The sequence below is a fragment of the Seriola dumerili genome, unplaced genomic scaffold (genome assembly GCF_002260705.1).
Source record: "Seriola dumerili isolate Sdu_G_001 unplaced genomic scaffold, Sdu_1.0 BDQW01000068.1, whole genome shotgun sequence".
Classification (NCBI taxonomy): Eukaryota; Metazoa; Chordata; class Actinopteri; order Carangiformes; family Carangidae; genus Seriola; species Seriola dumerili.
This window is the reverse complement of record NW_019174323.1, coordinates 1994140-2011685: the sequence shown is the minus strand read 5'-3', so window position 1 is coordinate 2011685 and position 17546 is coordinate 1994140. Positions and strand designations below refer to the sequence as shown.

Below are 17546 nucleotides of genomic sequence, written 5' to 3'. Positions count from 1 at the left end.
ACCTGCACATGAACTGTGATGTAACAGTTGGAGGGACTATTTCTTCACTTTTATCTATCTGCCAACGACATCTTTGTGGTATCTGCAGATATAGTGCGGGTCACTGCACATTCACAGCTGTTGTTTTTTTTAAGAAATAGTTCAAGCACTGATTGTCATTTTTACATTTCTCTTCATATCAATGTTTGTGTAAAGCTGATATGGCATGTTAATTAGTGAGTTTTTGAGGTCTTGGTTGTTATATTTTTCCAGGCTACCTGTCTTCCCCTGCCTCCAGCCTTTATATTGAGTTTGAACCACACCCTGACTTCAGCTGCATACTTTAACGCAGTTTATTTCCCAAAATGTTGAACTACTCCTTTAAAATCATGTGTGTTTTAGCCTTTAGCACAATTGTAACCTGCAGGATCGTAGCTCTAGGATTAACAAAAGGGAATGAAGACTTCACATGCACTGAACAACAGAGAGATGTTTTCACGCATTTAGTTTTAGCACTCACCACACACACACACACACACACACACACACACACACACACACACACACACACACACACACACACACACACAGCATTTAAAATGTGCACACTGTGTGTGTTAACATGTCTCGGTTTGCTGGAGACACACACACCCTGATAAATATTACGTACTATGTGGTTTATGAGCAGTGTAGGGAGGGAGGGTGATGTGACATGACCAAAGAAGTGCACATTTTAAATGCTGTGTATGTGTGTGCATGTTATTTACACTTACTACACACACATCAGTTGAACTCAGATGTTATCATGTCACAGAGAGCTCATGTGGTATGAGCAGGACATGAATTACAGGCTGAGTGACGAACACATTCCTCCGTCCCGCAGCTAATTACGTCCATGAAGTAGGTTTTGAGACACGTTGAACACGTCCTCCGGTCCCCATCTTCATGTTTACACACTGTGCACATTCTGCCTTCTTCGCCTCGCTTGAGAATTTACACTGAACAACCACCAGTCTGCGTCTCCACCTTTATGAATGAGGAGGTGGTGCAAACATAGTGTTGGTCGTACACACCAGGGGCCAGGTGTGTAAACCTCTGTGTGCAGACAAACACAGTAACACTCTCATGGTTCTGTTTTATAAATCTCATGTCATGAATAGATGATCCATAAATAGATGCAAACACACCCTGAACCACATATTTGCACCTGAATACCTCTGTTTACCAGTCAATGAAAAGAACAGCAGAGAAGGAGGTTATCACAGAGAAGTCGTCATTTTGTGTGATCAGTACACACAGCTGTGTTTATTTCTAACACTTTTAGTTCATTCAGAAACATCATAAAACATCAGAAATAAATCAGTGACTTAGTTTATAGCACTTACATGAATTAAAACAGACTTTGAAATGAAGGATAAAAAGCCACTGTAAATAAAAAATACATTTTAGAATGAAGAAGCACTAAACCAAAACCTAAGAGCAACTTAACAGGACATCAACTTTATTGAGTTAATACGTGATATATTCAGCCACATAATTGTTATTCTCTTTTTTATTATTATCATGTTTTAGGCTTTTTTGCTGTAATTGGCCAAGTGACAGTTGAGACAGACAGGAAATGAAGGGAGAGAGGAAGAGGAGTTTGCTCCAGCCAGAATCAAACTATGTCTTAAAGGGGTAGTTTGGGTTATTTGACGTGGGATTGTATGAGGTAGTCATGCGTAGTTGGTGTATTTATCTGCAGTAGATTCAGATCAGCAGGCTCTCAGTTAGCAGATATATATATATATATATACACACACACACACACACACACACGCATACATATGTATATATTGGGCCTTTTATGCCATTTTTGGACAGACAGACATGCAGCAGAGGTGTGGGAATGACCTGGAGATTGTCATCAGTGAAACTGGACCAAATCTAAACAAATAGCTGTGTCTTTTGATTCTGTCTGATCTTATGTCTAACCTCCATCTTATCGCACTACACTCGGCTTCCTCCAGTCCAGAAAACTATATGCACTCATGGTGTGAAGCAGCGGTGTGTGTCCCCTCATCACAGGCTGTAACTGTAGTTCCTCTACAGTGACTTTCCCTCTCAGATGGTTTCATTTGAAGGATTTTTTTTAGAGGCTCAAAAGAGGTGGAAGTGTCCAGTTTAACACAGGAAAAGAAGCTAAAATTAGTGGGAAAAGAAGCTAAAATTTTAAATTTTCTTTTCATATCCTATAGATCTTCCTCAGACCTTGCAGATATATGTCAGGATACTTTGGGAATGGGTTTCTGTACGTGTTGTTTCTACATCTGGCCCCTGGATTTTGTGTTAAAACAACAGCAACATACAGCACATGTTTTCCCCTTCCCCTCCCTTTCACCCAGCATGCTGTAGATTCCCGCGGGGTTGATCAGCTGACGTGGTTCAAAATGTGAGAAAAATTGAACATTACAGCAGCAAATATTCTTGTAAGAGATTCAGTGATACTTCTGCATTAATGTGCTTCACATACTCTGAGGTACTGACTCTGAAACGATGAGCTTAAAGAGGAAATAACGGAGCTGCTGTGATCATCTGTGCTGCTAAGAAGGAAGAAACCAGGCAGTGTGACCGCTGTAAATAATGAGAATCTATTTATTTTCTTAATATATAACACTCTCCAGCTCATCTGATGTGGTAGATGTTAGATATTTTTTAGTTAGGACGTGTAGCTACTCTAGCTGTGCTTAATTGTGTTCCACACCAACACCATTTTGCCTCTTTAATCTAAAGAGAAGGAGGATAATTGTAAAGATAGACTCCAAAAGCCATTAATACTCAATGTCTGGAGAGGTTTTAGGTGATGTGTTTAATCTGTATAACTTCACACTGTCCTTTTTTTTTTTTTTTTTTTTTTTTTTTTTTTTTCTTCATGTCCTGTGTTTTATGTCCTCATGCTCATTTCAGAAGAAGTTCAGAAGACGCAGTTTACAGATGCACATCGAAGTTTGTTCTGCCGTCGGCTCTAACCACTATTACTGTTTGTTCAATCCGTGGCAGCTTCTTGTGTCTCGTTGTCATGGAGGAGCTGTGGTTTACATTCGTCTTCTCGCAGTCATCGTTATGTGTGTGTTTGTGTCAGTGATGTAGTTGAAATTACTGTAGGTTGTTTAGGATCTTTTTTTTTTTTTTTTTTTTTTTAAGCTTCCAGCTGACAGAATCTGTCTCAGACTCGCCTTCCTGCTGCAGGCGTGGCTTTTAAAGGTCCGATATTTACGCTTTTATTTGAATTGTTGATCCATAAGAAAATATATTTGTGGTTTTAAGAACCAAAAACCATCTCAATGTAGTTTTACATCTCCTCTCTCAGGCTTCTCTCTGTTGTGACATCACAAAGTCACAGAAGTCCTGACGGCTGGTTTTAAGGCTCAGTGTCTGAATACAGGCTGTGTGCATTTCTCTGTGGACTGAGGCTTTGATACTTTCACAGTATTAATATAGAACCTAGACCTGATCTATAATCAAACAACACATGGACATCTACCTTTATACTATATGGGACCTTTTAAAAAAATAAAAAATAAAAATAGAAATAAAAAAGGAGTTCTCCCATGTGAACTATCATCACCACCAACATGTTGCCACAGGTCACTGGTGTTTCAGTACGACTCACTGCTACGGTTAAATCATTTTAAGACGGCACAGAGGATGTGAGAGCTGACGAGCCTCCTCGTGACGCTGTTAAACTTGAACTTATGAGTCATTTGTTGTGTGCCAAACAATGTTTTTTTTTTTTTGTTTTTTTTTGCTAACATGGGTTAATGTGAGTGCACTCTTCTTCTGTGCATTAAGTCTCCACACCGATTTCACCCCTGTGGATTCTGCTGTCAACTGCAGCTGAAGGAAAAAACAGTTAAAGGGCTTTTGATGTTGAAAATGTTGTTACAATAAATTCATCCTGGTTTTAAAATGTCTCCGGTCGTTGTGTCTGAGATGAAATATCATGTTTATGAGTCTCATTAGTCACCAGGAGGCAAATCTACTCTGCACCTCCCCTCACCGAAGATTTTGGCTGAAAATCCCTTAAAAGTTCAATTATTTGTAACTTTTACTAACCCTCTGAGGTCGCAGGGTATTTTCTTGATTTTTAAATATTCTCTTTAATTCACCTTTTTAAAAAGTACTTACATAACATACCACAGCATAACACCCAAGTGTTTTATATCACAATTTTCAGAACAATCTCAGCTCCTTCTATAATGAGGCTCCCTCTTGTCCTACAGTACTGTGTGAACAGATCATTTGGCCCAAATGCTGAAAAATTGAAGCCCAGTTTTTGAAATTCTTCAAATCTCTTATGAAAACGAACCTTTACTGATGTGGTTGAATTGTTTTGGTGCTTGGAATGGGTTTTATCAAAGTCTTAGATTTCTAAAAATACATATAATGTATGATAAATGCCTAAAATGAAGTAAATGTTAGAGGCCTGCCTATTGGCCTTCTAGCTCCGGCTGTGAGTCACATATGATCGTGCAAGAATATGAATCAGAGATTGGAGAGTCTACTAATTCTAATAACATTTAAACCACATTTCTATGCTGTCTTATCACAAAGATATTAATAGAAATATTTTATTTGACCTTAGAAGGTTTAACAAAACTCAAAAACTCAATTTACAATGATCAAAACTATGTTTGAACATTAGGTTCTATAGTTTTCCAGGCAGATCTGAGACTAAAGTCCTGATGCAGCCAATACCACATCTGGTTTTGGGTACAAATCAGTAGGATATCTGTTCCACTGTCTCTACAGTGTAGTACTTTGGTGACTGTAACACCACAAATTAGTTTAAGCTGGTTACAAAAACCACGAGAGAGAGGGAGAGAGAGAGAGGAAGAGGAAGATCTGGAGCTGATGCAGAAAAAGAAAGGATGATGAAAAGTAGCTGCTCTCCTCATATTTACCACAGAAACTGTTGCTAAAAGCAATCAACAGAGAGTGATAAAACTTGTTCTTAATGTTTGGTAAATCATTTAGTGGTCATTTAAACCGGTTCAGAAGTGGCTCTCTCTTATTTAATGATAAAATACACTTTTATTTAAAAAATGAATCTGTATCAGTATCTGTGACGATGATGTGATGTTACTTGGTAACGGTTTGAAAGCAAATTTCGCGGCAACGCCCCTCACCCCTCCTGTAAACCAGAGATGGGGACTTCAGTTTAAGACTTGGACTCCGGTCGCTCTTAAGTCGCGCACGCAGTGACTTGAGACTCATCCTCAAAAGACTTGACTCAGACTCAAGATTTGGGATTCCTGAAACCATGTTTATTTTATTACCTTAGCCAAGGAGGTTACGTGTTCATGCATGTCTTCATTTCACAGAACTGACCTGATTTGCACTGAACTTAGTGGAGGGATGTGGCATGAACCAGGAAAGAACCTGTTAAATTTTGGTGGAGATCCGGAAATTTGAAAATGAAATTTGGAATATTACATCAACAGTGTGATATTTTCACAATACATTTTTTTTTTCTTTTTTTTTAAACATCCTAAACTTGCAAAAACAACAACTTTGGTGCAGGATGAGAAGTGGTACAGCTCACCCTGAGGGGAAGATGAAAAACTGTAAATTTCATGGCTTCCATCCAACAGCAGGCGCCTCAGTTCAGGCCTTTAAAATGTGTCTCCCAGCACAGAGAAACCATTGTTTCAGTCAAATGCAGTGTACACACACAGATGAGAAGAGCATGAACAAACCTACACTCATTAAACTGTTAAAATCTAAACTGAAGTTTAGTGAGTGATGTCACTTTTATTTTCCACTTCTTCCTGCAGCATTTTAACAGACTTGAAGCTCCTCTGATGAACGGTAGTTTTTTTTTACGTTTATGTTTTGTGGTATTTTGGAAGCATTGTGTCATTGTGCACTGCAGCAGAAATCCCTGCCCCCTGAGATTATCTTCTGTGCTGAGGATAAATAGATCGAGAACTCTGCGGAGTGGTAAATCCATCTCTCTGATAACCACCGTCCTCCACCGTCACGACCAGTTAAATCCCAGAGTAACAGTAAAACTACAGGAATTTGTCTCGGTGACACAGTTTAAAACCCCACCAGGCTCCTGCGCTCTTAAAACAAGCATCTCCACCGCCCCGCTCCCCCAGCTCACAGCCGGTCCTGGGCTGAGATATGAAGTGCTGGGAGGGCGGTGGGTTGATAGAGGACAAAGCTCTGCTCTGCTCAGCACATTAGTCTTTGCAGCCGTGGGTGGTGACACCAGAGGACATGGAGGACGGACACACTGTGAGGAGCTGAGTGTTAAAGCTTTGAACTGAATGATAAATTTAAAGGATGAGGGTCACGACTGCAGGTTTTCTCCACATGAAACCATGTTTTTATGATCATATTTAATATTGCAGTCTGTTTCTCTGCAGCAAAATCTCATGAAGATTGTGTCCGGGGTGTAAAACATGATGGTACAAGTAATCCACATATATACACATACACACATATATATATATATATATATAGGAGTTAACATGTTTTATTTTCATGCAGCACATTATGGGAATCACCAAAAATGTCTGTACAAAATTCCCTGCCAGTCCATTTAATGGTAGTTTGGATATTTTCAGTCTGGACCAATTAACATCCAAACAGCCTCAGGCTACTTCACTGAAAGAACCCAGCAACTGAACTGTCACGCTCTCGTGTGTGTGTGTGTGTGTGTGTGTGTGTGTGTGTGTGTGTGTGTGTGTGTGTAATGAAGTGTATTGTAAACAACTTAACTGCTTATAAATGTCACACGGGAGGTGTTAAAGTGAAGTGTTTTTGGTACCTTGGTGACACCGTTGATGTCTTTGTTCAGTCTGACCTCTGCAGCAGAGCAGATGCTTAATGAAAAGGTTCAGTACAAACATACAAACGTACATCAGTGTAGTAATGGACTGAAGAACAAATTAAAACTGTCAAATTCCAGTATTTAACAAACAACGGGTTAATATAAGTCGCACAGGTGTTTAAATCATGAAATCATTTGAACAACTTAACTTTCCTGTTGTCCTCCAGTCAAATTTGACCCATTTTCAAATGTTTTTAAATCAGAAATATGGTTTTCTTTCACGTAACTGCCTGAAAACAACACGGATGCTTCCTTGTTACACTTTTTGCAAATGTAATTAATTAAAGTTTTATTCAAATTTATAGCATCTGTGGTGATCCGGCCACTATGGGGTGATGGGTCACACTACTGAAATGGTTTCGACAGTATCCTGACTAAACTTTGACATATACTTGTCTGTGATAATCCATCAACATACGGTATGTTCCTCTGATTGTAACTATTGTCAAAATTCAAAATGTCATTTATGAGGTATTTTTTTATGCAAATGAGGTCAAAAGAAAGTGTAAAAGTTGCAGTAATGAGCTGGAATGAAGTTGACTGAAAAAGTGTATTGCAATTATTGAGTAATAATTTCATACTTCATGTTTTGTCACAATTTATAAATCACACTTTACGAAAAATACCAAAAGATTACACACTGTAATGTTAGTATAAGTGGTAGTATCCACTCTCCCTTTACATGCTCCTGTATTACGCATGTTTACATTGACTACAGATACTTATTCTCACTACACATTTATGCAGTTCAAATAATAATAATAAATCTATAAATAATAATATGGAATAATAAATAACAATAAAATACTTCAAACACGTTTCCATACCAACACTGTACATAAGTACAAATATGAGGTACATACACTTTATACTTCTACTGCAGTTCATGTCATTGTCACTCATTTGGCAGCTGCAGTCATTAGCTACCACTGCTGCTACTGAACTACTAACATGTGACTTCATAATTAAGCCTGTGGCGCCCCCATGTGGAGGAGGAGGTTGTTGTTGTTGTTGTTGTTGACGCTGAGCGGTTCACTGTAACAGAGAAACTCTGGCAACAGCAGCTTCACTCCATTTATACTCCATTTACTCCATTTATTTCCCACTTCGACAGCAGTTAATTGGAAACAGCTGTGGGGACCTCTGCACAGGGGGAGCACGCGACCAACCACGTGAGGTTGCCTTCAGGAACCCATGGAAAAAACGGGTAACTCTGACCTTGAGATACATCAATTAATTAAAGAGCAATAATAGCTCTAGGAGAGTTTCAGTGTTAATATGTTAAACCTGAGCTGTAATGAGACTGGTGTAAAGTAACATTTACCCAAGTACAATTTTAGTACAGGTTACAATTACTTACATTTTACTTTATACCACTCCACTATATTTATTTAATAGCCTAGTTACTTTACTATAGTTGCACATAAAACACAAGTTCACATATAAAACAGTATATTAACAGAATATAAATTCATTTAAATGGACTCCGCTTTAACCAGCTGCAACAGTAAAATGTTGTTTGAACAATGATGGAATATTATATACCGTATTATAATAAAATAAATAAGATATAACTTTATTCATCCCAAAATAATTTTTGATTTGTAGCCTATACATAGTAAAATACATAAACAGTGTATAATATATAAGTATATATATAACTTTTATTTCTACTTTTAGCTAATCTTTGCTTTTTGGTAAAACAGTTGGACAATTTTCCCTATTTGTTCTCCAACAGTTATTGAAAGGAATTAGAGGTGAAATGAAACTTACACACATCTGAGTCATGACAAGGAGACACAGGTAGGTCTAGCTTTTCTGTAAGAAGCCACAAGATGAAAGAAGAGCTTCCATCTTTAACAATGGATGGATGGATTTGATGTTTTTATGTAAGATTTTAATGTGAAAATGATGTTAAATCAATATAGTGGAGTAAAATGTGGCAGAGTAGAAGTCCTATAAAGTAGCAGTATATGGAAATACTCGAAGAAAGTGCAAGTATTCCAGTAAATGTACTTAGTTACTGCAGAGTTTTCCAGCCCCACATTACACAGACTTGAATTTACTGCCACCTTTGCAACAGGAGTTTACAAAGGGCACCTGAAGGCAGCATAGTAGTTTTCTCGGAAACATTTCGAGCTGTTTAAGAAAAAAAAAACCCCACATGAAACACAATCTCCCAGAATACACTCACACAGACGTACTGCATTTATCTGCTGCTCAGTGGTGAAACCTGTTTCCAGGAACTAGACAGAGAACACAATGACCGAAACACACCACAACAACAACTGCAGCAGCTACACTGATCCCGCACAGGCCACATCAACAGTGTGTGGAGAATAAACAGAGTCCACACACACACACACACACACAAACACACACACACACACACACACACACACACACAGGCTCATATGGAGTAATTTCTGAGCTATAATGGGATGAAAACGTGATTTAAACCATCACACTGTCATATTATAATAAGGGGGTGGGGGTGGTGGGGTCACACTCTCTGCTGGGAGGAGTTAAAAGTTAGTAAGTTAGTGACTCCAGCTGCTCCTTCGACACCGGATCATTACAGCTAGGAGCAGACGGGGGAGAGTCGGGGGAGAGTGGGATGGATGAAAACAGGGGAGCGATCCTGATGTGATAAATCATCATCATCATCATCATCATCTTCTTCATCATCATATTTGTCACATCTGGACCATGAAACCAGCTCAGACACAGCAGCTCGGACCCGCAGCGACTTGTTACAACTTTCCTTCGAGTCTGGAGGAGCTGAGATGAAACACTGAAGCTTTTTCACTGAGGAAACCAGAGGTAAAGACCAGACATGAGTCCCCGCTGCAGCTGCTTTACCTGCAGGGCTTATAGTCATTACAGATACAAAACAAAGTAAGCTAATACCAGTGTTATCAAAGGAGATAAAGACTTTTAAAAAAGTTTAAAAACAGCATATTTTTAGCAGCGGTTTTGTAAGTGGTGGACAGAGATTGAGGTAGATGGAAAGTTGTGAATGAACAAATAGGAAAACAGGTTGTTTCTCTTTTTCTCTGTTCTAATCCTCATGTTGGAAAACAGGAAATTAATCTAGTGCAGGTTTGATATTCAGTTATTTAAGTAATTTATCAAGTAAATCTACATATCACTATGCTACAGCTTCTCGAATAATAATATTTCATTTATACAACATTAAATAGAAATGTTTTTGTTAAAATAAAAATAAATTAGGACATCACTTCAGGATCTGGGGGTGTGAATAGAAAATGTGTCATTATTTGACATTTAACACACTAAATTATGCAGCTAGATGCAGCTTTAAACATATATAAGAGAGCTGAAACAAAAAGTCAATTAATCAATTAGTCAACTGTAAGAAAATCAGCAACTGTTTTGGATGATCGACTAATTGTTAAAGCAAAAATGTCCAGAATGTTCTCGTTCCAGTTTCTCTGATGTGAAGACTTGCTGCTTTTCTTTGTCTTAAACAGTGAATTGAATCTTTTTGAGTTTCCCGGTGTTGGTCAAGCAAAACACATTTCTTTCCCCAATTTTTTTTATATTTTGTGGACCACATGGTTAATTGATCAAGAAAATAATAAGCGGAAAATTATGGAAAGTTAATCTACGATAGGTTTGAGAATAACCTAAGAAAATAACTGATCAAATTCAAACCAAACATAAGTCAGCTTGTCAAATATGAGTTTTTTTTTTTCTTTTTATAGGACTTTAAGTTGAATTTAGGGTTAGCCAGACAAAATAAGCAAATTTAAGATATAGCATCAGTTTTTTTGGCAGCTTGAGAAGTGAATTTCTCATTATTTTACCCTTTAATGTACAAAATTTTCTTATTAATAAACCGAAAATTGGTCAAAAAACGTGAAAATTACCATCTTGAAATTGTTTTTTTTGTTCGACCAACAACTAGAAACTTAAAGAGATTCTTTGACTGTTATTTACGGCAAAGAAAAGCAGCAAATCTGCACATCACAGAAACTGGAACAAGAAACTTTGGCTCCATTTTTGCTTAGAAAATTACTTACTTACTCAAACACATCAGCCACTGACATTACGAGGGCCTCCATGTAGGCCTACTGTGATCCCACAGAATCAGAGGTCCCTGAGTCAGAATGACCTTTTGTAGGCCTTCATTATTTCAGTTTTGAACTCAGGTTGTACCCCCCCTGACAGGATGTGCTGATTAAACCCTGGTGAACTTACCGTGTGTGTGGTGTTTGTTATTTTTTGACCGTAGCGACCTCCGGGTGGTCATCATGTCCGTTTGGATGATCCTTCCTGTCAGCCTGCCTGTTTTCACCATCACTGGAATATGGGTTGTGTAAGTACCTCTGACTTATGTAAATATATACATCAGCTTGTCATTGTTTGTCTTTCATGTTCAACATTTGTAGACAAAATTCAAGGTACAAAGTGCTGCAGCTCAGAGCTCCAGTTGTCTGTACATAAGCACCTGTTATCTCTGCACTGATGGCGATGACCTCTGCTGGCTGCACGAAGTTCATATATGTAAAAGCGTTTCCTTTTTTGGAAGGAAAACAGCAACAGCTTGTTTATTCTGCGATTGTGTGGGAGAACAGTCATGGTTGAAATTCCTTCTGGCTGGTCTGGCCTGTGTGTCCCTGTGCTTTAAACTTAGTGACTTGCCCACACACAGCAGTCCCATCTGTAGCTCTTCACATGGCAGCAGCATTACTCAGTCAGAGCTGCTTCTTCTGTGGTCCTAATGAGCAGACAGGGTCATTCAGCATCAGCAACAGGTGGTGGGAGCTGCTTTAGTGCCAATTTGGAGGAAACATGAACGACATCTGTAACAGTTTTCTACAGAATTGAATGTAATGCAAGAATTGATATACAAAATCAAGGGGAGATATCTTAAAGAAAAACATCCTCAAAGGAAGAGTCTGATATTTTGGGAGAATTAAACAAGAAGGTTGATACCACTCTAGCGTAAAACCTAGCGTAGCTTAGCGTAAAACCTGGAAACAAGGGGAAACAGCTTGGCTCTGTGTCATTTGCTTTTCCTTTTTTTAAACATATAGAATTTTCATGGAGATAAACATTTCACTTTGAAGGGGATATTTGTAAGTTTTTCTGCCGCTGAACATGGTTTCTTGCCGGGAGCAGGTGGTGGTGACTTGTCGCTTGACAACAGCTTCAGACATTGTTGCGTTTAGATGACAAGAGGTTATAATATGCCCTCTGAACAACACTACTTCTTCAGGGCAGACTGGAGGCTACAGTGAGTCACTATCAGGAAGTGACGAGCTAGCTTGTTAGCGTGCTAACTTCAGCAGAAGAAAAAAAGTGATAGAAACAAGAGTTAACATTGGTGTTGCTTTCCACCTCTGGAGACAACTCCTGGTGAGCTTGCTAACACCAAGCTTAAAAATAGCTCATTTAATGCCCCATAAAGCAGCGTAAAAACAGGGTTATGGCAAGAAATACAATACAGACATAAATAGGTCAAGAAAACTGTCAAACTCTGCAGAAAATAACATAAAAATATCCAGTTAAGATGGCTGCTTTCCAGGACCTTTAACATTTACTTAAATTCAAGAACAGTAATAAATCCTGCCACTCTCCAGGAGGTGGAACAGAAGATTTAAGAGAGAGATGGTAGACTGAAGAAGAAGAAGTTATTGTCAGCTATTTTACACATCCAGTATCATCTTTACCTTTGGAAGAGCTGTTGAAGACGACTGAAAAGGCCTCCGTAATCCTGAATTGCACAAAAAAATAAAGGAGGTAATGTGAGTTTGGATTTCTATTATCATCCGTTGACTTGAAACAGCTAGCCTGGTTGTCTCCAAAGGTAAGAAAATATCATCAGTACAAATGATGCTTGTTTAATAACCTGTGCATAAACTGAGTTGTAACAATTCAGTGCTGGGCTGTTGACTTCCTGAAGTCTCCACTGGTTTCCTAGCAACCATACAGTGACGACAGGACAGAGCCAGGTTAGCTGTGTCTGCCGTTCACTCATTCAACACCCCTTGAGACTATGTCCACATGAAGCTGTTTAAATTAAAACAGCTTGCGTCCACACTTTTCAAGTTGGTTTCATCGGGTCCTTCATCCACAGTGAAACACCTGAACAACATGAAGACTGCTAAATCTTCCACAACACTGCTTCACAGCCAACATCTGATGATAAGAGGCGCAGACGTAAATAGGTTAATGACGAGAGCTCTGCTGTGTGTTCAGCTGTATTGTATTTTATGAAGGTTATCCTCATAGCTTCACTGATACTGTGGCACGCAGCCCCTCACACTCTGGGCTGGGTTTGCGTCATTGTTTTGGAAAAACTATTCCTTTAATGTTGTCTCAGCCCGGGGGACATGAAGTCAAAGTTACCTCCGTCTCTGCTGCATCACTGTCGACTGTTATCTGTTTTTATCTGTCTCTGGAAGTCCCCTTCATTAATGGAAGTTCAGTACTAAAGTCCTGGAGTCACCCTCTATCTTACACACCTTCATTTACAATTCATATAACTCACGTGTGTGTATTCGAGGGGCAGTAGAAAGGCCGGGACAATGATAATCTAATTATCAAAAACAACATACATGTCCCACAGAATCAGATAGTCGCCTTAAAGTCTCCCCTGGCTGCTCACAGTCACTTTTTCCAGTTATTGTTTCAGGCATTTAATTCTCAGGGATTTTAAAACTACAAACCAGAGACTCAGACTGTATCCACTGAGCTAAACCCCTGAACAAACCCAGCCGGCTGCACGCGACAACAACACCTTCATACACCCTCTGCAGATTTAGGATGTTGAGATGCTTCACTTTTTTCTTTAAGTTTAACGTCAGCCGGTCTCCGTTTCGCCTCTTCCTCCTCTCCTTCCTCGGTGTGAACGGACCGACACAGTCTGCTCTGTGAGAAGCTTTTCACACCTTCGCTAAAGTGGACGCGGGGTTTTTTCACGGCAGGTCTCTGAAGATTTGCCCGTCAGAGATGAGTCTGTGGTCCCCCCCCCCCCTCGTTCTGTCAGTCCCGTTGTTCTTCATACATGTCGATACCTGCCCTGCTTCAGCCTTTCGAGTGCTGTTGTTGACCCAGAAACAGAAACTGAGGCTTGTGAAGTTTTGGTGGGAAAGACTGAAAACAAAAATAACATTTGATCCAAATCCAAGTAAATAACTGAAACTGCACAGAAACACTAGTTCAGACCAAAGTGCCGTGATTCCTGTTTGTTCAAGCAAACACAGATCAGTTTCTCTGACCTGAGAGTCCCCTTGTTATCAGTGATCAGTAGATCCACTCCAACCATCACATGTTTGATTTTCACTTTTTAAGCAGCTCGTTTTCTCGATTCCTGTCAGTATCTTATCTGTGGCTCAACATGTCTGTGTCAGTGGTTGAGAATCTCTTGTCTTTTACCCACTGTGTGTTTAAGTATCAGATAACATGTTTACATGCAGTGACTAAGAGTCTGGACTAGCCTCTGTCCCACTACCTTCTGTAACGCAGTGCAAATCTCTCATGCAGCATTTCATTGACCTTTCTGGAAAAATCAAGCCTGTTCCTGGGGTTTACTTGAAACTCCACCACAGCCGACGGTAAACCTTCATGATCGTAACAAGGTTAAACAAATATTACTTTGTGAGTACGGGGAAAAAAAAATCTACATTTACTATGAACATTTACAAGTGCTGCAAAGTGGCTGATTATGTCATTGTATCTTAGTTTTGTCAATAATCATAAAACTCACCAACTCCTTCAACTTTCTAGTTGTAGTCTGCTGTGTGAAAGCTCGACTCACTCATGGACTCATCTCTTCTGTTGAGCTGTAACACTTACCCCATGAACATCTAGGACTTATAGGAAATTGTGCTTGTTAAAGGCTGCTAAAAACAGAAATACTGAATAAACAATTATATTAAAGGTCCCATATTTTACACTTTTCCTGTGTTTTATTTGAAGTGTTGATCCATAAGAAGATATATTTGTGGTTTTAAAAACCGAAAACCATCTCAATATAGTTTTACATCTCCTCTCTCAGGCTTCTTTCATGGAGCGCCAGTAAAAACAGGTTGGTGAGCCAATCAGAAGAGAGGAGGCTCTGAGCCTCTTTTCTGATTGGCTGAGTGATCAAATAAAAATTTAGCAGATTTCAGGAAAGCACTCAGAGAAACCAAATCCTGCAAGGTTGGATGGTGGGTCCAGGTGGGCGGGGCTTGGGGCATGGCTGAGAGTTACAGAAGTCCTGACGGCTGGTTTTAAGGCTCAGTTTCTGAATACAGGCTGTGTCTGATACTTTCACAGTATTAATATAGAACCTAGACCTGCTTAATATTAAACAACACATGGACAGCTACCTTTATACTGTATGGGACCTTTAAATAGTCTTTCAAAAAAACTTCTGTCCTGATCTAAACACATGATTTGAGCCACAAGACATACTGAGAATGGCTTTGTTTGATGTTCTTACATCTGAAACAGACCCTGGATGTTCTGGTTTCACTTCGGCTTTTTATAATGTTTAATGTTCTCCATCTTTAGCCTTGCAAACATTAGTTTTGCAGGTATTTTTTTTGAAAAAAATGTTGACCTGATGATGACGCTGGATGAAAAGTCAGAGGATCACTTAAGTTTTTACATATGATCCTGAGGGAAACATGAACATCTGTACCAGATTTCATAGCAATCAAGCGAGTATTTGGTGAACTTTTTCGCACAAAACCTCATGATGGCACGAGATGAAAAGTCAGAGGATCACCAAAGTCAGTAGGATTCATCCTCTGAAAACCATGAAGGTCTGTACAAAATTTTATGGAAATTCATGTAATAGTTGGTGAGATATTACAGTCTGGACCAACAGACCAATATTAACCATCCACTGAGAATCAAGTTTGAGACTCTGTACATTTGCTGCTCGGTCCCTCCTACTCCTTGAACAAGACTCTCAGCCTCATTCTCCCACACTGTGATTCACTGTGTATTTGTGTGTGTAATGAATTATCTCAGGCTCGTGGTGAGTGTCGACACATTTAAGGGGTTTTAAAAAGCAGCAGCGGCTCCTATGACGTCAGAGCTCAGGTTAAAATACAGCCAGCCTCTGCACACAGGACAAGTATGACGAAGACAAGTGTCCTCAGTCTGTGAAAGAAACGCTGCTCATTCATGTGACTTCAGAGGCTGGACTGACATTAACTTTGATTCCTTATGTGACGGTGCTGTCAAGTACTCTATTTTAGTATGTAAAACAGAACTTCACTTCTACTGTAGATCATTTTTATTAAACATTAGAGAGGTTGTTGTGACAGTGAAAGTTTGTGTCCAGACCAAATCAAGATATTATCTTTTTTTATTTTCTTTATTTCCTTCTTGTTCAACTGATTGTTCACTTCTTCTTCTTCTCTGCTTTAACAGATATGCCATGGCCCTGTACAACCAGCATGTCTGCCCTGTGCACAACTGGTACAGCACACACACACACACACACACACACACACACACACACACACACACACACACACACACACACACACACACACACACACACACAGAGACTGACTCTGTTGTTGTTAAGTGGTTTTTTTTTGTCCAGCTTATTCCAGAGAATTATCAGCTCCCCTTGACTTTTACAGAGCTTTACAGTGAGTCACAGCTCATTGTTTATCTGGACCGCGTCTTTACCGTTCTGGTTCACTGTCACCACTTCCAAGTGTTAACATAAAGTTAACACTTCCTAACACCGCCAGTAATTAAGTTGGACACAATTAATCCTGAAGTTTATTTAATCCTCAGAATATGTCCACGCTAAAAAGGCTAAATTTCAAACCACAATATTGATCATTTAGTGTCCACACTAATGCTTCAAACAGCTAAATATCTTCATCCTCATCTCAACCGCACCCCAGTGTGCCCTGCTGGTGAAACCCCTGTAGTTAAATATACCAAACTCATGATTTAGTTGTTCTCATTTACATATTCTGATTCAAACATAAGCTGAACAAACAACTTGTGAGGAGTTTTCTTCGTATCTTCATTTTCAAACAGGACCCGACAGTTTTTGGGTAGGGAAGCTCAAAACAATGACCAAACAAAGAAAAAAGTCGCTCATTGATCATGAGTGATCACCACACGGATGCCTGCTGTGAAACTGTGAAAACCGTAGAAGGAAAACCACCACTTCTCTCAGCTGGTGTGTTTATGTAGCATTAATCCAGGAAAAGGCTCATTTTGCCCAAGGAATCTTTTCTCAACCTACATCACAGAGGCCCCGCTCCACCACTTCCTGCCAAGTCCGTCCGTCTTAATTCAAACACGACGAGGCACGAGACGGAGAAAGAACGTAGAGATCAAGACGGGGGGGGGGTGCATTAAGAAAATAAAGTGCTGCAGGGGCAAATGTTAACGTGTAGAAGCGTATGTTGGGGTGAGGGGGTGGGGGGGGATGGGGGAGTGGGAGTTTGGATGGTTTCTGCAGAGATAAAGACAAACACATCGGTTTAAATAGAAAGAGGAGGAATCCAAACTCATGTCAGGTATCATCTCTGATGTGGAGTGACTTGTGTGGTATGTGAAACCTAAACATGGAATAAAATCACATGCTNGTGTAGAAGCGTATGTTGGGGTGAGGGGGTGGGGGGGGATGGGGGAGTGGGAGTTTGGATGGTTTCTGCAGAGATAAAGACAAACACATCGGTTTAAATAG

General features: G+C 39.5%; 1 protein-coding gene across 1 annotated transcript in view; it reads left to right on the top strand.

Moving 5' to 3' along the window:
- The first annotated feature begins 9461 nt into the window (after positions 1-9461).
- LOC111219560 (transmembrane protein 150A-like) overlaps positions 9462-17546 on the top strand; it is a 33685-nt gene continuing 25600 nt past the window's right edge. The window contains exons 1-3 of the mRNA XM_022742279.1: positions 9462-9682; positions 11118-11201; positions 16259-16306. Coding sequence (XP_022598000.1) covers positions 11137-11201; positions 16259-16306 — 113 coding nt within the window. The 5' untranslated portion in view covers positions 9462-9682; positions 11118-11136. The remainder of the gene's footprint in view (positions 9683-11117; positions 11202-16258; positions 16307-17546) is intronic.